This window comes from Neovison vison, chromosome 8 (assembly GCF_020171115.1).
Source record: "Neovison vison isolate M4711 chromosome 8, ASM_NN_V1, whole genome shotgun sequence".
Lineage (NCBI taxonomy): Eukaryota > Metazoa > Chordata > Mammalia > Carnivora > Mustelidae > Neogale > Neogale vison.
The window spans coordinates 94,193,526-94,211,652 of record NC_058098.1 but is presented as its reverse complement, the minus strand read 5'-3'; the positions used below and the strand labels follow the sequence as shown (position 1 = coordinate 94,211,652).

The 18,127-nt window shown below is 37.7% G+C and overlaps 1 protein-coding gene across 6 annotated transcripts in view; it reads right to left on the bottom strand.

Moving 5' to 3' along the window:
- Positions 1-18,127, bottom strand: part of ALMS1 (ALMS1 centrosome and basal body associated protein) — a 214,362-nt gene that overhangs the window by 92,767 nt on the left and 103,468 nt on the right. For all 6 annotated transcript variants that reach the window (XM_044261390.1, XM_044261388.1, XM_044261389.1 and 3 more), the window contains one exon: positions 10,230-12,070. In XM_044261390.1, coding sequence (XP_044117325.1) covers positions 10,230-12,070 — 1,841 coding nt within the window. The remainder of the gene's footprint in view (positions 1-10,229; positions 12,071-18,127) is intronic.

The window sequence follows — 18,127 nt, the reverse complement described above, 5'->3', positions numbered from 1 at the left end:
TTGATAGGTAAAGAATTAATGCCATCTCATTATTTGTTTTCTGGCTGATTTGCAGTTTCCTTGTTCATTTCTTCCTCTCTTGCTGCCGCCTTTTGTGAATTGTTGATTTTTCAGAAGATTATGTTCTGATTCCCTTCAGATTTTTCACAAATCTACCATGTTTTTGCCTTGTGGTTACCATAAAGCTTACATAAAACTTCTTATAGTTTTAACAACCTATTTTATATAATAACAAGTTTGATCACACACAAAATCACTATCATTTTGCCCCCTGCACTTTTATGTTCTTAAATACCCCAATTCAACAATGGATAGATCTTCTAGGTGAGAAAATGTTGGACTTGAATTATAATTTAGACCAAATGGACTTAACCGACATATATAGAATATTCCATCCAACAGCTCCTGAACACACATTCTTATCAAGCACACACAGAACATTTTGCAGAACAGCACATATGATTAGGTCACAAAACAAGTCTTAGCAGATTTAAGAGGACTGAAATCATGCCAAGTACCTTTTCCCACCACTATAATATGAAACTAGAAACTAATACCAGCAGGAAAACAGGAAATCTCTAAAATACATGGAAATTAGACAATATAGTCCTGAACAATCAATATGTTAAAGAAAAAAATCAAAAGAAAAAAAAAAAGAGAAAGCAAAACAATATTTTGTAACAAATGAAAATGGAAACACAATATACAAAAATCAATGGGATGAAGCAAAAGCAGTTCAAAGAGTGAGGTTTATGGTGATGAATGCCTATATTAAGAAAAAAGAAAGGTCTTGAGGCACCTGGTTCACTCAGTAAGTTAAGCGTCTGACTTTTGATTTCAGTTCAGTTCATGATCTCAGGGTCGTGAGACTGAGCCCCATTAATTGACCTTAAGATTCTCTTTCCCCCTTTCCCTCTGCCCCTCCCTCCTGCTCATGCACACTCTCTCTCTCCTGAAAAGGAAAGGAAAGGAAGAGGAAAAGAAAGGAGGAAGAAAGGAAAGGAAAGGAAAGGAAAGGAAAGGAAAAGAAAGGAAAGGAAAAGAGAAAGGTCTCAAATACCCTAACTTACACCTCAAGGAAAAAACTCAGAAGGAAGGTAGTAACAAAGATCAGAGAAAAAATGAATGAAATAAAGTTCAGAAAAACAACAGAAAAGATAATGAAACTAAGAACGGTTTTTTTTTTCCAAAAAGATAAAGAAAATTGTAAATCTTTAACCAGACTAAGGAAAAAAGAAAAGTCACAAATGAATAAAATAAACAATGAAAGAGAAGACATCACAGGTGATACCAAAGAAATACAAAGAATCATGAAACTACTAGGAACAATTATATACCAACAAATTGGAGCACCTAGGGGGAAAAAAAGATATATTCTTAGAAACATACAACTTCCCAAGACTGAATCATGAAGAAATAGGAAACATGAACACACAAATAATGAGTAAGGAGATTGAATCAGTAATCAAAAACCTCCAAACAAAAAAAAAAAAGTCCAGGACCAGAAGGTTTTATTGGTGAATTCTACCAAACATTTAAAGAAGAAATAACACCAATCCTTCTGAAACTCATCCAAAAATTGGAGAAGAAGGAACACTTCCAAATTCATTTTATGAGGTGAGCATTACCCTGACCCAAAACTAGGTAAGGACATTGCTAGAAAACTACAAACCACTATCCCTGAATACAGACATAAAAACCCCAATAAAATATTAGCAAATCAAATTCAACAGTACATTTACAGAATTCTACCCGATGATCAGTTTGGATTTATCCCTGGGAGGCAAGGACAGTTCAACATAAGCAGGTAAAAAAATGTGATATACAACATTAATAGAGTGAAAGATAAACATCAAGAAAGGCATTTGACAAAACACAACATTCACTCATGATAAAAACTATCAACAAATTGGGTACCTCAACATAATAAACGTCATATATGACAAACCCTCAGCTTATATCAACCTCAGTGGTGCCTGGTAAAAGCATTCCCTTTAATGTCAAGAACAAGATAAAAGTGACCATTCTCACCATTCTTATTAACATAGTACTGACAGTCCTAGCTAGAGAACCAGGAAAGAAAAAGAAATAAAAGGCATCCAAATCAAATCTTAAATATTTCACCAATGATTAGTGTTTCTATACACTACAACAAGATATCTGAAAAAAAAATAAATAACAACCCAGATTTACACTAGTATCAAAAACAATAAAATACCTAGGAACAAACTTAATCATCAATGACCTGAAAGATCTGTACCCTGAAAACTGCAAGACTTTGATAGAAGAAACTGAGGCACACAGAAAAAAAATGGATGCCCTATGTTCGTGCACAAGAATTAATATTGTTAAAATGTCCACACTACCTAAAGCCCTTGATAGAGTCAATGTAATCCCCCCATCAACACTCGCTAGCATTTTTCACACAAAGAGAAAAAAAAATTCTTAAATTTATATGGAGCCCATTCTCTTACACCATACACAAAGATAAACTCGAAATGGATAAAAGACCTTAACATGAGGCAGGAATCTATCAAAATCCTAGAGGAGAACATAGGCAGTAACCTCTTCGATATCAGCCACAGCAACTTCTTTCAAGATATGTCTCCAACGGCAAAGAAAACAAAAGCGAAAACGGACTTTTGGGACTTCATCAACATTAAAAGCTTCTGCACACCAAAGGAAACAGTCAACAAAACAAAGAGGCAACCCACGGAATGGGAGAAGGTATTTGCAAAAGACACTAAAGACAAAGTGCTGATATCCAAGATTTATAAAGAACTCCTCAAACTCCACACACATAAAATAGATAATCACGTCAAAAAATGGGCAGAAGACATGAACAGACACTTCTCCAATGAAGACATACAAATGGTTATCAGACAAATGAAAAAATGTTCACCATCATTAGCCATCGGGGAGATTCAAATTAAAACCACATTGAGCTTCTACCTTACACCAGTTAGAATGGCCAAAATTAACAAGACAGGAAACAACAAGTGTTGGAGAGGATGTGGAGAAAGGGGAACCCTCTTACTCTGCTGGTGGGAATGCAAGTTGGTGTAACATTTTGGAAAACAGTGTGGAGATTCCTCAAAAAATTAAAAATAGAGCTACCCTATTACCCTGAAATTGCACTACTGGGCATTTACCCCAAAGATACAGATGCAGTGAAAAGAAGGGCCATCTGTACCCCAATGTTCATAGCAGCAATGACCACAGTCACCAAACTATGGAAAGAACCAAGATGCCCTTCAATGGATGAATGGATAAAGAAGATATGGTACATATATACAATGGAGTATTATGCCTCCATCAGAAAGAATGAATCCCAACAAGGACGGGACTGGAGGAGATATGCTCAGTGAAATAAGTCAAGCAGAGAGAGTCAATTATCATATGGTTTCACTTACTTGCAGAGCATAAGGAATAACACAGAAGACATGGGAGATGAAGAGAAGTGAGCTGCGGGAAATTGCAGGGGGAGACAAACCATAAAACACTGTGGACCCCGAGAAAGAAACTGAGGGTTTGTGGGGGGGGGGTTGAGTGAGCCTGGTGGTGGGTATTATGGAGGGCACGTACTGCATGGAGCACTAGGCATGGTGCATAAACGATGAATTTTGGAACACTGAAAAAAATGAAATTAAATTTAAAAAATATTTGTATGAGGCCATAAAAGACCCCAAACAGCCAAAGAAATTTTGAATAAGAACAAAACTGGAGGCATCACACTTCAAGATTTTAAACTACACTACAAAGTTACAGTAATCAAAACAGTATGGTAGTAGCATCAAAACAGAAACACAGACAAATGAACCAAATAGATAGCACAGAAATACTTCCCTGCACATACAGTCAAGTAATATCTGACAAGGGATCCAAGAATACTCAATGAGGAAAAGTCCTGAAAAAACTGAATAACCATGTGCAGAAAAATGAAACTGGACCCGTATCTTATACCACTCACAAACGTTAATTTGAAATGGGACAAGAGTTAAACACAAAACCTGAAAATTAGTACTAGAGAAAAACATATGGGAAAAACTCCTTGACATTAATCTTGGCAATGACTTTTTTAATGTGACATCAAATGCACAAGCAACAAAAACAAAACTCAGTAAGTGGGACTGTGTCAACAAAAAATCTTCTGTACATCAAAAGAGACAATCAACAAAATAAAAAGGCCACTTACAGAATGGAAGAAAATATTTGCAAACCATGTACTGATATGGGATTAATATCCAAAATATATAAAGAACTCATACAAACTCGATAATAAAGAAACAAACAAATTGACACCCCCAAAATGAATAACCCAATTAAACAATGGGCTGGAGGGGTGTCTGGGTAGCTCAGTGGGTTAAAGCCTCTGCTTTTGGCTCAGGTCATGATCCCAGGGTCCTGAGATGGAGCCCCACTTTGGGCTCTCTGCTCAGCAGGGACCCTGCTTCCCTTCCTCTCTCTCTGCCTGCCTCTCTGCCTACTTGTGATAGAGGTCTGTCAAATAAATTTAAAAAAAAATTTAAACAATGGGCTGGAGATATGAACAGACATTTTTCCATAGAAGACCTATGGATGGCCAACAGACACAAAAAGGTGCTCAACATCACTGATTATCAGAGAAATGCAAGTCACAACTATGAGAGATTACCTCACACTTGTCAGAATGGCTAATGCCAACAACAGAAGAAATAAGAGATGTTGCTGAGGATGTGGAGAAAGGGGAAACCTCTTGCACTGTTGGTAAGAATGCAAACTGTGGAAAACCATATGGAGGTTCCTCAAAAAGTGAAAAATAGAACTACCCTACCATCTAGCAATTGTATTACTGGGTATTTATCCCCCAAAATAAAAAACAATAATTCAAAGGGATACATGCACCCTGATGTTTATAGTAGCATTATCTACAATAGCCAAATTACGAAAACAGCCTAAGTGTCCATCAATTGATGAATGGATAAAGAACATGTGGTGTATATATACATATAACAGAGTATTACTCAGCATAAAAAGAATGAAATCTTGACATTTGCAATAACATGGATAGAGCTAGGGATTATTTACTTGTTAGTCAGAGACAAATACCATATGATCTCACTCATGTGGAATTTCAGAAACAAAACAAATAAGCAAAGGGTGGGGGGATGTGAGAGAGGCAAACCAAGAAGCAGACTTTTAACTATAGAGAACAAACTGATGGTTGCCAGCAGGGAGGTGGTTGGAGGCAATGGGTTGGGTACGTTAGGGAAATTGGTAAGTGCACCTGTTGTGATGAGCACCAGGTGTTGTACGGAGGTGCTGAATCACTATTTTGTACACCTGAAACTGGAACTGCACTGTATGTTAACTAACTGGAATTCAAATAAAAATTTAAAAAATGAAATTGGGCAGAGGAATTGAACAGACATTTTTCCAAAGAAGGCACACAAATGGCCAACAGATACATGAAAAGGTGCTCAACATCACTAGTCATCAGGAAAACACAACCCTCTAGCTCCATGAAAACCATGAGCTATTATTCCCTGACACCTGTTAGAATGGCCATTATCAAAAAGAAAAGTGAAAGGGGCACCTGGGTGGCTTAGTCGGTTAAGCATCTGCCTTCAGCTCAGGTCATGATCCCAGGGTCCTGGGACTGAGCCCCACATAGGGCTCCCTGCTCTGTGGGGAGACTCCTTCACCTTCTCCCTCCACCCTTCCCCACAGCTCGTGCTCTCTCTCAAATAAATAAATAAAATCTTTAAAAAAAAAAAAAAGCCAAGAGATAAATGTTGGTGAGGATACACAGTGAAGGTAACCCTTGTGCACTACTGGTTGGTGGGAATGTGACTGATACAGCCACTATGAAAACAGTATGGAGATTCTTCAAAAACTTAAAAACATAATTGCCATATGAGCCAGCAATCTCATTTGTGGGTATATATTCAAAGGAAATGAAAACAGGATATTGAAGAGAGATCTACACTTCTACGTCATTAATTCATAATAGCCGATCTGGAAACAACCCAAGTGTCCATCAATATATGAAGGGATAAAGATGTGCTATCTATACGTATCTATATATTATATATAGTATTATATTATTCAGCTATTAAAGAGAAGGAAATCCTGCACTTGCAACAACACAGATGGACCTTAAGGGCACTATGCTAAGTGAAAAAGTCAGACAGAGAAAGACAGAAACTGTATTATATATATGTGGAATCCAGAACAGCCAAACTCCTAGAAACAGAGAGTAGAAGAGTAGAAAGGTAGTGATCAGGGACTGGAGGGTGAGAGAAATGGGGAGATTGTGGTCAAAGGATATGAACTTCCAACTAGAAGATGAAGATGTTCTGGAGATTTATGCACAGCACTGTAATGATAGCTAACAATAATATCATACACTTGAAAGTCGTTAAAACAGAAAACCTTAAATGTTTTCACCGCAAAAAGTAAATTTTTTTTTAAAGGCAATTATGTGACAGGGCAGAGGTATTAGCTAATGTATAGTGGTAATTGTTTTGCAATATATGTGCATCAAATCAACACACTACAAATCTTAGTAAACTTACACAATGTTTTATGTAAATTATGTGTCAAAAAAGCTAGAAAAAAACAAATCCTTTTTTCAAGAAGGAAAAAAGAAATGAAAGGTAAAACAAGGAAGAAGGGAGGGAGGAAGGGATGGAGGGAGGGAGGGAACAGGAAACAAGAGTTCTTGGGAGAAATGGTTGATGGGGGCGGCAGAGGGGCTAGTGCAGGGTACAATAGCCAACATGAAAATGTTCTCAATAGCTAAAACTGAATTAATTTGAGTAGTATTGCTTACAATCCAGAGAATGAAATAAATGCCCTGGAATCCATACTGATGTACATTAATAAAGTAATAAATAAATGGAGAAGGAACAATAGCTCTTGCTTATAGAAAAATTCCACTTAATAAGAATGAAAGAAATATAAAAACTCCATTAGAATACCAGAGTAATAATTGCTACAGGCAAGATCCAGTGATGGATGCTAAAATTAGGGATCAAAGTTTAAGCAGAAACAGGATGTTTACACAGTCTACCAGTTTCTCCCTCAAATACCTAGTATTTATACAAAGGAAAAACAGTAACTGCACAGTGGAGAGTCTTGGTAGACACCACTGCAGCCAAGTGATCAAGGTTAACATCACCAGTAATGCTTATCAACTTAATGTGCTGCTCCCTAATGAGATGCACTGAAAGTGCTGTGAATAATGTTAAGACTGATGAATCACAGACCTGTACTCCTGAAATAATACATTATATGTTAATAATTAAAAAATAAATCTTAAAAAAAAAGAAAAAGCATAATCTCAATATACTCCCCAGACATCAGGTAAAACTAAGTAAAAATTTTCTCCAAAATAAGTAATCACTTCTCTTCAGTGTCAATGTCATAAAAACAAGGACAGCCACAGAGTGGAGGAAATAAAGTTGACATGACAACTGTAACACAAGGTGGAATCTTGGTGGCATCTTGGGTTGGATCTGAAGCAAAAAATGTTCAATTGTGGAAAAATCAGGTGAAATCCAATCCAAATCAGTTTATATTTTAGGTATAATTTTATATGAAGGACAGTTTCTCAGTTTTGGTTAAATGTTTTATGGTTATGATGTTATGGCAAGATGTTAACATAGAGGAATCTTTGGTAAAGGATATACTGGCACCCTCTAAGATATTCCCCAATGATCTCTGAATTCCTGGTATTTACACCCTTGTGTAATCCCGAATCCTTGAGTAAATAGTGATTCATTTCTACTGAAGAGAAAGTGGCAGAAGTGGTGAGATTCACATAGAAAGTTAGGTTGCAAAGACTATGATGTTTGTTCTCTCACATGTTCACTCTGAGGAACATCTGGCTGTCATATTTGTGCTGCCTTATGGATGGAAGGGAATGATGTCTCTGGCCAAAAGCCATGTGAACAAGCCTGGAAGCATACCCTCTCAATCAAGCCTTGATATGGGACTACAGCTGCAGGCAATACCTTGTTTGCAACCCTGTAAGAGACCCTGGGCCCAAAGCACCCAGCTAAGCCTCACCCAGATCTCTGACTCATAGAAACTCATATTAATATTGTTTTAAGCTGCTACATTTTAGAGTAATATGTTACACAGCAATAAATAATACAAGAAATTTCCTATTTTTCTAACACCTCTGTAAACTTAATCTCAAAATTAAGAAGTTTTAAAACAATACACACATACTTACACATTTTATTCATATGTATACACACATATGTATACAGATTAGTGTGTGTGTGTGTGTGTGTGTGTGTGGTTTGAATTACTGTTGTTTTTTCTAAAGATTTTATTTATTTGAGAGAGAGAGCACAAGAGGGCGGAGGGTCAGAGAAAGAAGCAGACTCCCTGCTGAGAGGGAAGGCCAATGTGGGGCTCTATCCTGGGACTCTGGGGTCATGACCAAAGCTGAAGGGAGATGCTTAACCAACTAAGCCACCCAGGTACCCTTTGAACTACTATGGACTCTGGAGTCAGACAAACTAGATTCAAACTAGAATCAAATGCCACTTCTTAACACTTAACAATAGCCAAGCACTGGTATTGGGCCAAACATTAAATTTCTCCAACTATTAAGGATTTTAAAATCCTGATGTTTATATTAAGTATAAAATGATATCCACATCTACTATAACAGATGGCATTTAGTACGTTCTAGACAAATGGCATTATTATTAGTTTATATTTATAGTCACCTATTATTTTCTTCTCATTTGAGGAATTCAACTCTAATTCAGTATTATAATACTGAAAGCAGAGACTGGCCCTGTTTTTCAGGCCCAATCCAATCTAAATCACTAAGTTTTAGAGCTATAAGGGGCCTTCCGGCAGCTTTTCAAGCCTTTCCTCCCACCATTATCCACATATGAGTACCAAAGATATTCAATGACTTGTTCAGAAGAATAGCTGATAGAGAAGCTGAAAGCAGGGTTCAAGATTTGGGGAGACGCTACCATGCAGTGAATGACCTCTTGCTTTAAACAGACTGCACTAGAATGCCTATTCTGTTGCTTACAAACAGCAGTATGTGTGGGGGCACCTGGATGGCTCAGAAGGTTGAGCATCTGACTCTTGGTTTCGGCTCAGGTCATGATCTCAGGGTGTGAGAGTAAGCCCTTGTCATGCTCCACACTCAGCAGGGAGCCTGCTTGAGATTTTCTCTCCCTCTTCCCCGACCCTTCCCACCCTCAAAATAAATAAATAAATAAATATTTAAAAAAAAAAAAAAAAAAGGCCAAAAAACCTCCCCAAACCCAGCATTATGTGAGACCATACTGTCTGCTGACTAAGTAGCAATATTTGCATCTTGGTTTCCCAGAGAATAAAAAACCTGCCTCATAGGGATATCATGAGCATTAAATGAGATAACATACAGAAGTCCCTCACTGCCGTGACCACCACACATGGATGCTGAACAAACCTTTTTTCCCTTTCCTTCTTTACAAGCCCAGGCTCTTCACTACGATATGCTGCTTTCTCAACTATCAGGTAGACCGTGAAACACGCAGGGTAATTCTGTTTAGCTGTATTTTAAAGGATTCAAAATGTAAAACTGAATTAATGATAGTCTTAAAATTAGTCTGAATAGTATAAATGTAATGCATTTAAGTCCTGACCTGGGTTTCCTTCCCTATAATACACTGTAAAGTGGGGTATCACATCAAAGAGAACATTATATTGACATGCATTACTGGTGATGTTAGCCTTGATAACTTGACTAAAGTGATGTAAGCCAGGATTCTCTGCTGGAAAGTTACTTTTCATTATAAATACTAAATATTTAAGGAGAATCATGAAATGGAAACCAAGAAGGGAGAGAGAGAGAACATGCACAAACAAGCAAGAGAGTGAGCACATGCACATATCCCAAAGCCTGGTGTTCAGCGTATTTCCAATACAATAAACAATTAGTAAATTGTATGATGGGATGATCAAAGACTCTTCCCAAAGTAATGTGATGTTTTGAAACACTCAATGCCAAGTCTTGTCAAAAGCCCTCTGAAATTATAAATACATTAATTTCAGACATTCTCTTTTACCTAGGCATTTATGTCTTGAAAGACTTCTAGAATAGTCAGTTACAACCTCCCTTAAGAAAAATTGTACTGCCTTTCCCCCAAGAACTTACATTTGCTTAAGTATTTAAAACCCTCTATCACAAATTCCATCAGCTTGCTTGTCATCGCATTGAGACTCACCGATCTGCAGATACCGGAGTCCCTTCTGAACTGGAATATCCTTCCAAATCTGAAATGTTCACTTGTGTTTGCCTTGAGGTTACTATCTGGCTATTCTGAAAAAGTATGGTTTTCAAGTCCTGGGAAATAGTATCACTATCTGGAAGAGGAGACTGTACAACTTGGAAGTCCGGTGAAGATTTAGGTCCTAGAAAACCTAAAGATTGTTGATTCTGTGCTACAGGTTTACCGGTCAATAATTTGGAGGTTGGTTCCAATGATCTTGAAGATATAGTTTGTAGGTCAGAGTTAAACTCACTATTCATCCTTGTTTTAGAAGCAGGATCCAATGAGTGAAATCTTTTATCTAAGGTTCCACTATCCAACTTGGAAGGAGTCTTGGGATAAAGAGTTATACGAACACAAGAAAGTGCTTTTCTATTTGAGGGTGGAGTAGATGCAGATGTTACTAATGTACACTGATTTGGGGCTGACTGGGACACCACATTATTGAATTTGGCTTCAACATTTATCATACTGGAAATGTATGATTTAAACTTATGCTGGTTATTCTTTTCTACTATATAATCCTGACCTTGAGGAAGAGGGGAATGGTATTTTCCCATGTGATCTACATCTGGGGTTTTGCTTTGTTCAAAGAGCTGACGTTGTTCAAGAAAAATGGAAGAAGGAATGTCTGAAGCTATATAATCCTGACTTTGAGGAGAGGGACAGTGGTTTTCTCTCATTTGATGATCTAAATGTGGGGTTTTGCTTTGTTCAAAGAGTTCTCGTTTTTCAAGAAAAATGCGACAAGGAAGGTTTGGAGCTATGTAATCCTGATGTTGAGGAGGGGGAGAATGTTTTCTCACATGGTGATCCGCATGTGAGGCTTTGCTTGGTTCAAAGAGCTCTCGTTGTTCAAGAATAATGTGCGAAGCAATATCTGGAGTTATAGTTACATTCTTCTCTTTTACTCCTAGTGTGGAACTAGGTCTGCTCATTCTAATGAAGGTATGGTTATCAGAAAAATGAACTTCCTTGACATTGCTACCCTTTTCACTGGTACTGGGCTCAGAATCACTGCCTTTAAAATCTGATCTTTCTAAGAGTTCTTCTTCTTGCTGAGAATGTTCAACAGATAGTTTTTGGCTTTGTCTACCACTTTCTGCTAAGATAGTCACAGCTTTATCTGGTGAATGACTAACAATTTTAAATGACGAAGGGGAAGAGGTTCTCTGTTCTAGATCTTTGGGAGGATTTTGCTCTTCAGTGAAATGAGAATTAAATACCCCCACAGAGGCTCCAGTACACTGGCTACCTTCAGTAACACCAACCTTAAAAACAGAGGAATCTGAAAAGCATTTAGAATGTCGGTGAGATGAAAAAGTGATGGAAGTAGTAAAATTTTTCAAGGGTTCTGGGGGCAGCATTTGTGATGAAGAATGACAATCCATTTCTTCAGATGGCACAGAAGCAGGTTCTACTAATTCTGAGAGCCAAGGGTCTATCTTTTCATGGAATGGCATTCGAAGACCCTGGCTAATTCTGAAGTCATCAGCTGTAAAGTTTTGAAATGGGGAATGACTTCGTAACTGCAAGGAATTCCAAACTTGGAAATGGGGGTTACTCTGGTCTAGTGATTTGGAAAGGTCGATGTGTCTGGTTCTCCATGATGATGGACTCCGTTGTCCTCTGATCATTTCTGAGGGGTCAGCAGATCTGAAAACACAAGGGTGACTATCCAATTGTGGTTGTTCAGCAGTTAGAGTCCTGAAACATCCTTTTTCATGGCTCTCAATAATAATGTGACTACATACAGCTTCTGGCTTGCATCCTATTCCCCGTGGACTCCGTACACCCTAGAAGATATAAACAGGTTCTTACTTGTAGTCCGAATACTTATATAAACCAGTTACATAATCCAGGCTAAGATTTGACCATAAAGGTCCTGTTGATCTATTACAATAAAACAGGTAGGAACATAACAAAAAGGACAGTTAACTATAGGATAAAATGGCTCATGATAACTAAGACTACATAGATCCCCCCCGGAACGGTACATTTATTATTTTTTCTTTTTAAAATTTTTCTCATTTTTAAAAATTTTTTTTTCAGTGTAACAGAATTCATTGTTTATGCCACACCCAGTGCTCCACGCAACTCATGCCTTCCATAAAACCCACCACCAAGCTCACCCAACCACCCCCCCTCCCCTCCAAAACCCTCGGATTGATTCTAAGAGTCCACAGTTTCTCATGGTTCATGTCCCTCTCTGATATCCCCCAACTCCCTTCTCCTCTCATTTTCCCCATGTCCTCCATGTTATTCCTAATGCTCCATAAGCAAAAGAAACCATATGATAATTGAATCTCTCTGCTTAACTTATATCACTTAGCATAATCTCTTCCAGTCCCATCCATGTTCTTTAAAAAAGGTGGGTATTCATCCTTTCTGATGGAGGCATAATACTCCATAGTATATATGGGCCATATCTTCTTTATCCATTCGTCCATTGAAGGGCACCCTGGTTCCTTCCAAAGCTTGGCAACTGTGTCCATTTCTGCTATGAACATTGGGGTACAGATGGCCCTTCTTTTCACTACATCTGTATCTTTCGGGTAAATACCCAAAAGTACAATTGCAGGGTCATAGGGAAGCTCCATCCTATTTCCCAAAGTGACTGCACCAACTTGCATTCCCAACAACAGTGTAAGAAGGTTCCCCTTCCTCCACATCCTCTACAATACACATTGTTTCCTGTCTTGCTAATTTTGGCCATTCTAACTGGTGTAAGGTGGTATCTCAATGTGGTTTTGATTTGAATCTCCCTGATGGCTAGTGATGATGAACATTTTTTCTTCCTTCTTTCATTGTTAATTTCTTCTAAAAATGTTTCACTAGGGGTGCCTGGGTGGCTCAGTGGGTTAAGCCTCTGCCCTCGGCTCCGGTCATGATCTCAAGCCCCACATCGGGCTCTCTGCTTAGCAGGAAGCCTGCTTCCCCGTCTCCCTCTGTCTGCCTCTCTGCTTACTTGTGATCTCTGTGTCAAATAAATAAATAAAATCTTAAACATTTTTTTTTCAAAAATGTTTCACTAAACTAACAAAAGTAAAGACTACTTTGGTCCCTCAGTATTCTCAGCTATTTGCTTTTAGTAACAGAGGTCCCTTACCCCAACTTTTGCTGGCCACATGGCCACAAAACTGGAGACCTTTCCAGGTTCCTTTACCTAGGTGTGACCGTTATGACTAAGTTTAGGCCAATGGTATATGAGCAAAAGCAGTAAGTATAAATAACGCCCCCTGTCCTTAGAAAATCAAATTCTTGACCTCGATGTTCCCCTACTATCACCATCACTATCATCAGCATTACTCTTGCCAGCTGAAAACGGTAGTATCTAGAACAATCTCAGAAGCCATGTGTGCAAATGGCTTAGCTGCCAAGTCTGCTTGGGTCTTTGGATACCTTTAAGGAACAGAGCTCCTCTTCCTATCCTAGACTACTATAAAAAAGGAAAATAAAATTCTACCATATGTGAGCCATTGCATTTGGGGGTCTCTTTGTTACAGAAGCTTGGTCTATACCCTAATATTATACCAATAAAAATAAGGAAAGGAGGGGCGCCTGGGTGGCTCAGTTGGTTAAGCAACTGCCTTTGGCTCAGGTCATGATCCTGGGGTCTCAGGATCAAGTCCCGCATCGGGCTCCCAGCTCCATGGGGAGTCTGCTTTTCCCTCTGACCTTCTCCCCTTCCATGCTCTCTCTTGTCGTCTCTCTCTCTCAAATAAATAAAGTCTTAAAAAAAAAAAAGAATAAGTAAAGGACTATTCCTAAAAATAGGAAAAAGAACGAGTACTTCTTTCTGGGGTACTGGATCAGAAGCTAAGCTACCATAAAGATAAAACTTCTTTGAGATTTCTGTTTTACCTATGAAGTCATTACCTGGCATCCTATTTGATGATAACAGCCACATTTGATTTCAAATAAAAATACCTAAAATTATGCTGTCACTTCTGATGTAATGGAGTAGTTGTACCTTCTCCTATTTGTCTGATAAGTGTAACTAAAAGTCCTAGACATTATATATAAAAAAAAATAAGAATTATCTGAAAGATGGAGAGAAGGCAGGTGGGCTAGGGATTCTGGGACCAGAGGAAGGACATGGTAGTGAAATCCCTGGGTTTTCTTTGTAACTCATATATTCCGGATTTAGGAGCTAAAGAGGCCAGCAACATAGGAAAAAAGGGGCATAGACAAAGTCTCTAATAAAAACCCACCCTCGTTAGCTTAAAAAACAAAACAAAACAATACAAACAAAACAGTAAAAGCAAAGTCTAACAAGACAGAAAACTTTTAGACCATAACTGCTCTATTCCAGCCAAACACATGGTGGTGGTGGTGGGGGGGTGGGAAACACCTGCTTTTCTCATATCAGAAAAGGCTAAATGAGGAGCCTAAACCTCTATCCTTGCTAAATGACAAGACACCCCAACATCTAAGCCAAGGTATTAGAGATGGCCAAGCAGGGGCCCAGGACCTATTTTTAACCCATGATGTCTGATAAGGAGCTACCCCTTCCTGTGTGGAGACCACACAGGGTAACTGGACTTTTCCTTACAGCAGCAATGATGGGTCCCTCTCTCTCCCAGCTATAGGCTGGAAGAAAATTTTGCAACCCTTATATCCAATAAAGACTTGTACCTAACACACACAAGGACGTCGAAACCTTAATAGCTTAAAAAAAAAAAAAGACAACCCAATCAGAAAAATGAATAAAACCCCAGCATTTCTCTTACTAGAACAGAGATGGGGCATAGGGGCGTAACAATGTGTTCAATACCATTTACATTAAGGAAATGCAAATTAAAACTATGACTGCTTTTGCACAGTGAAGAAAACAGTTGACAAAATCGAAAGACAACCAACAGAATAGAAGAAGATATTTTCAAATGACATATCAGATAAAGGACTAGTACCCAAAATCTATAAAGAACTTATTAAACTCAACACTGAAAGAAATAATCCAGGCAAGAAATGGGCAGAAGACATGAACAGACATTTCTCCAAAGAAGACATGCAAATAGCCAACACGAAAAAATGTTCAACATCACTAGGCATAAGGGAAATACAAATCAAAAACACAATGAGTTATCACTTCACACCAGTCAGAATGGCTAAAATTAACAAGTCAGAAAATGACAGATGTTGGTGAAGATGCAGAGAAAGGGCAACCTTCCTACATTGTTGGTGGGAATGCAAACTGGTGCTGCTACTCTGGAAAACAGCATGGAGGTTCCTCAAAAAGCTGAAAATAGAGCTACCCTATAACCCAGCAATTGTATTACTAGGGATTTACCCCAAAGAAACAAATGTAGTGATCTGGAGGGGCACCTGCACCCCAATGTTTATAGCAGCAATGTCCACAATAACCAACTTGGAAAGAGCCCAGATGTCTATCAACAGATGAATGCATAAAGATGTGGTATGTATGTGTATACACACACACACACACACACACACACACTCACACACCAGAATATTAGTCAGCCATGAAGAAAATGATATCTTAAAAAAAATTTTTTTAAAAAAGGAAAGAAAGAAAGAAAGAAATCTTGGGGCACCTGGGTGGTTCAGTGGGTTAAAGCCTCTGCTTTCAGCTCGGGTCATGGTCCCAGGGTCCTGGGATGGAGCCCTGGATCGGACTCTCTGCTCAGCAGGGAGCCTGCTTCCCTCTCTCTCTTCCTGCCTCTCTGTCTACTTGTGATCTCTGTCTGTCAAATAAATAAAATCTTTAAAAAAAAAAAGAAATCTTGTCATTTGCAACAATTGGATGGAACTAGAGGATATGCTAAGCAAAATAAGTCAATAACAGAAAGATAATTATCATATGATCTTACTCATTTGTGGAATTTAAGAAACAAAACAGAGAATCAAAGAGAAAGAGAGGAAAAAAGATAAAACCAGAGAGGGACACAAACCATATGAGACTCATAATCATAGGAAACAAACCAAGGGTTGCTGGAAGAGGGTAGGGATGGAGGGATGGGGTAACTGGGTGACGGACATCAAGGAGAGCATGTGATGTAATGAACACTGGGTGTTATAGAAGACTGATGAGTCACTGACCTCTACCTCTGAAACCATAAGGTAGCCTTAAATGTTAATTGAATTTAAATATAAAATAAAATAATTTTTAAAAACTCATCTACTGAGATGACCATATGGTTTTTATCCTTTTGCATGTTAATGTGATGTATCATGTTGATTTGCAAATATTTAACCACACTCGCATCCCGGGAGTAAATCCCACTTGATCATGGTGAATAATTTTATTTAATGTATTATTAGATTGAGGTTGCTAATATTTTGTCAAAGATTTCTGCATCTATGTTCATAAGACATACTGGCCTACAATACTATTTTTTTGTAATGTCTTTATACAGTTTTGGTATTAGGGTAATGTGGCATTATGGAATCTTAAAGTTTCCTTCTTCTATTTTCTGGAATGGTTTGAGAATAGGTATTAACTCTTCTTTAAATGACTGGTAGAATTAACCTGTGAATCCACAGGTCCTGGACTTTTGTTTGTTGGGAGTTTATTACTGATTCAATTTCATTGCTAGTAACCGGTCTGTTCAAATTTTCTGGTTTTTTCTGAGTCAGTTTTGGAAGGTGATATGTTTCTTAGGAATTTATCCATTTTTTCTAGGTTGCCCAATTTGTTGGCATATAGTTTTTAATAATATTCTTAAAATCCTTTGCATTTCTGTGGTATTGGTTGTTATTTCTCCTCCTTCATTTCTGATTTTATTTATTTCTGATTTTATTATTTATTGAATCCTCTCTTCTTTTTTTGGTAAGTCTTACTAAAGGTTTATCAATTTTGTTAATCTTTTCAAAGAACTATTTCCTGGTTTCATTGATCAGGTCTATTGTTTCTTAAATCTCTATTTCATTTACTTCTGCTCTAATTTTTATTATTTCCTTCATTCCACTGGCTCTGGGCTTTGTTCTTTTTCTAGATCCTTTAGGTGTAAGGTTAGATTCTTTGAGATTTTTCTTGCTTCTTGAAGTAGGCCTGTACTACTATAATCTACCCTCTGAGAACTGTTTTAGCTGTATCCCAAAGATTCTGAACCATTGTGTTTTCATTTTCATTTGTCTCCGTGTATTCTCTGATTTCTTCTTTGATTTCTTGGTTGAGCCATTCATTGTTTGTAGCATTATTATATTAAAAAGAGAAAGAATAAAACCGTAAGATCATCCCAATAAATGCACAAAAAGCATCTGATAAAGTACAACATCCATTCATGATAAAAACCCTCAACAAAGTAGGTTTAGAGAGAACATACCTCAACATTATAAAGGCCACATATGAAAATCCCACAGCTAACATCATACTCAATGGTGAAAAATTGAGAGCGGGAAAATTTTCCCCTAGGGTCAGGAACAAGATCAGGATATCCACTTTCACCAGTTTAATTCAACATAGGTACTGGAAGTCCTAGCTACAGCAGCAAGACAAGAAAAAGAAATAAAAGGCATCCAACTGATAAGGAAAAAGTAAAATCTTCACTATTTGTAGATGACATAATACTGTATAAAGAAAATCCTAATGACTCCACCAAAAAATATCTAGTAAGAACTGACAAATTAATTCAGTAAAGTAGGACACAAAATACACAGAAATCTGTTGCATTTCTATATACTAATAATGAAGTAGCAGAAAGAGATATTAAGAAAATAATCCTATTTACAAATGAACCAATAATAATAAAAGTCCCAGGACTAAAATTAACCAAGGAGGTTTAAGACCTAACTGAAAGCTGTAAAAAAAACACTGGAAGAAACTGAAGATGACACAAACAAATGAATAATGAAAATATATTCCATGTTTATGGACTGGAAGAACCAAT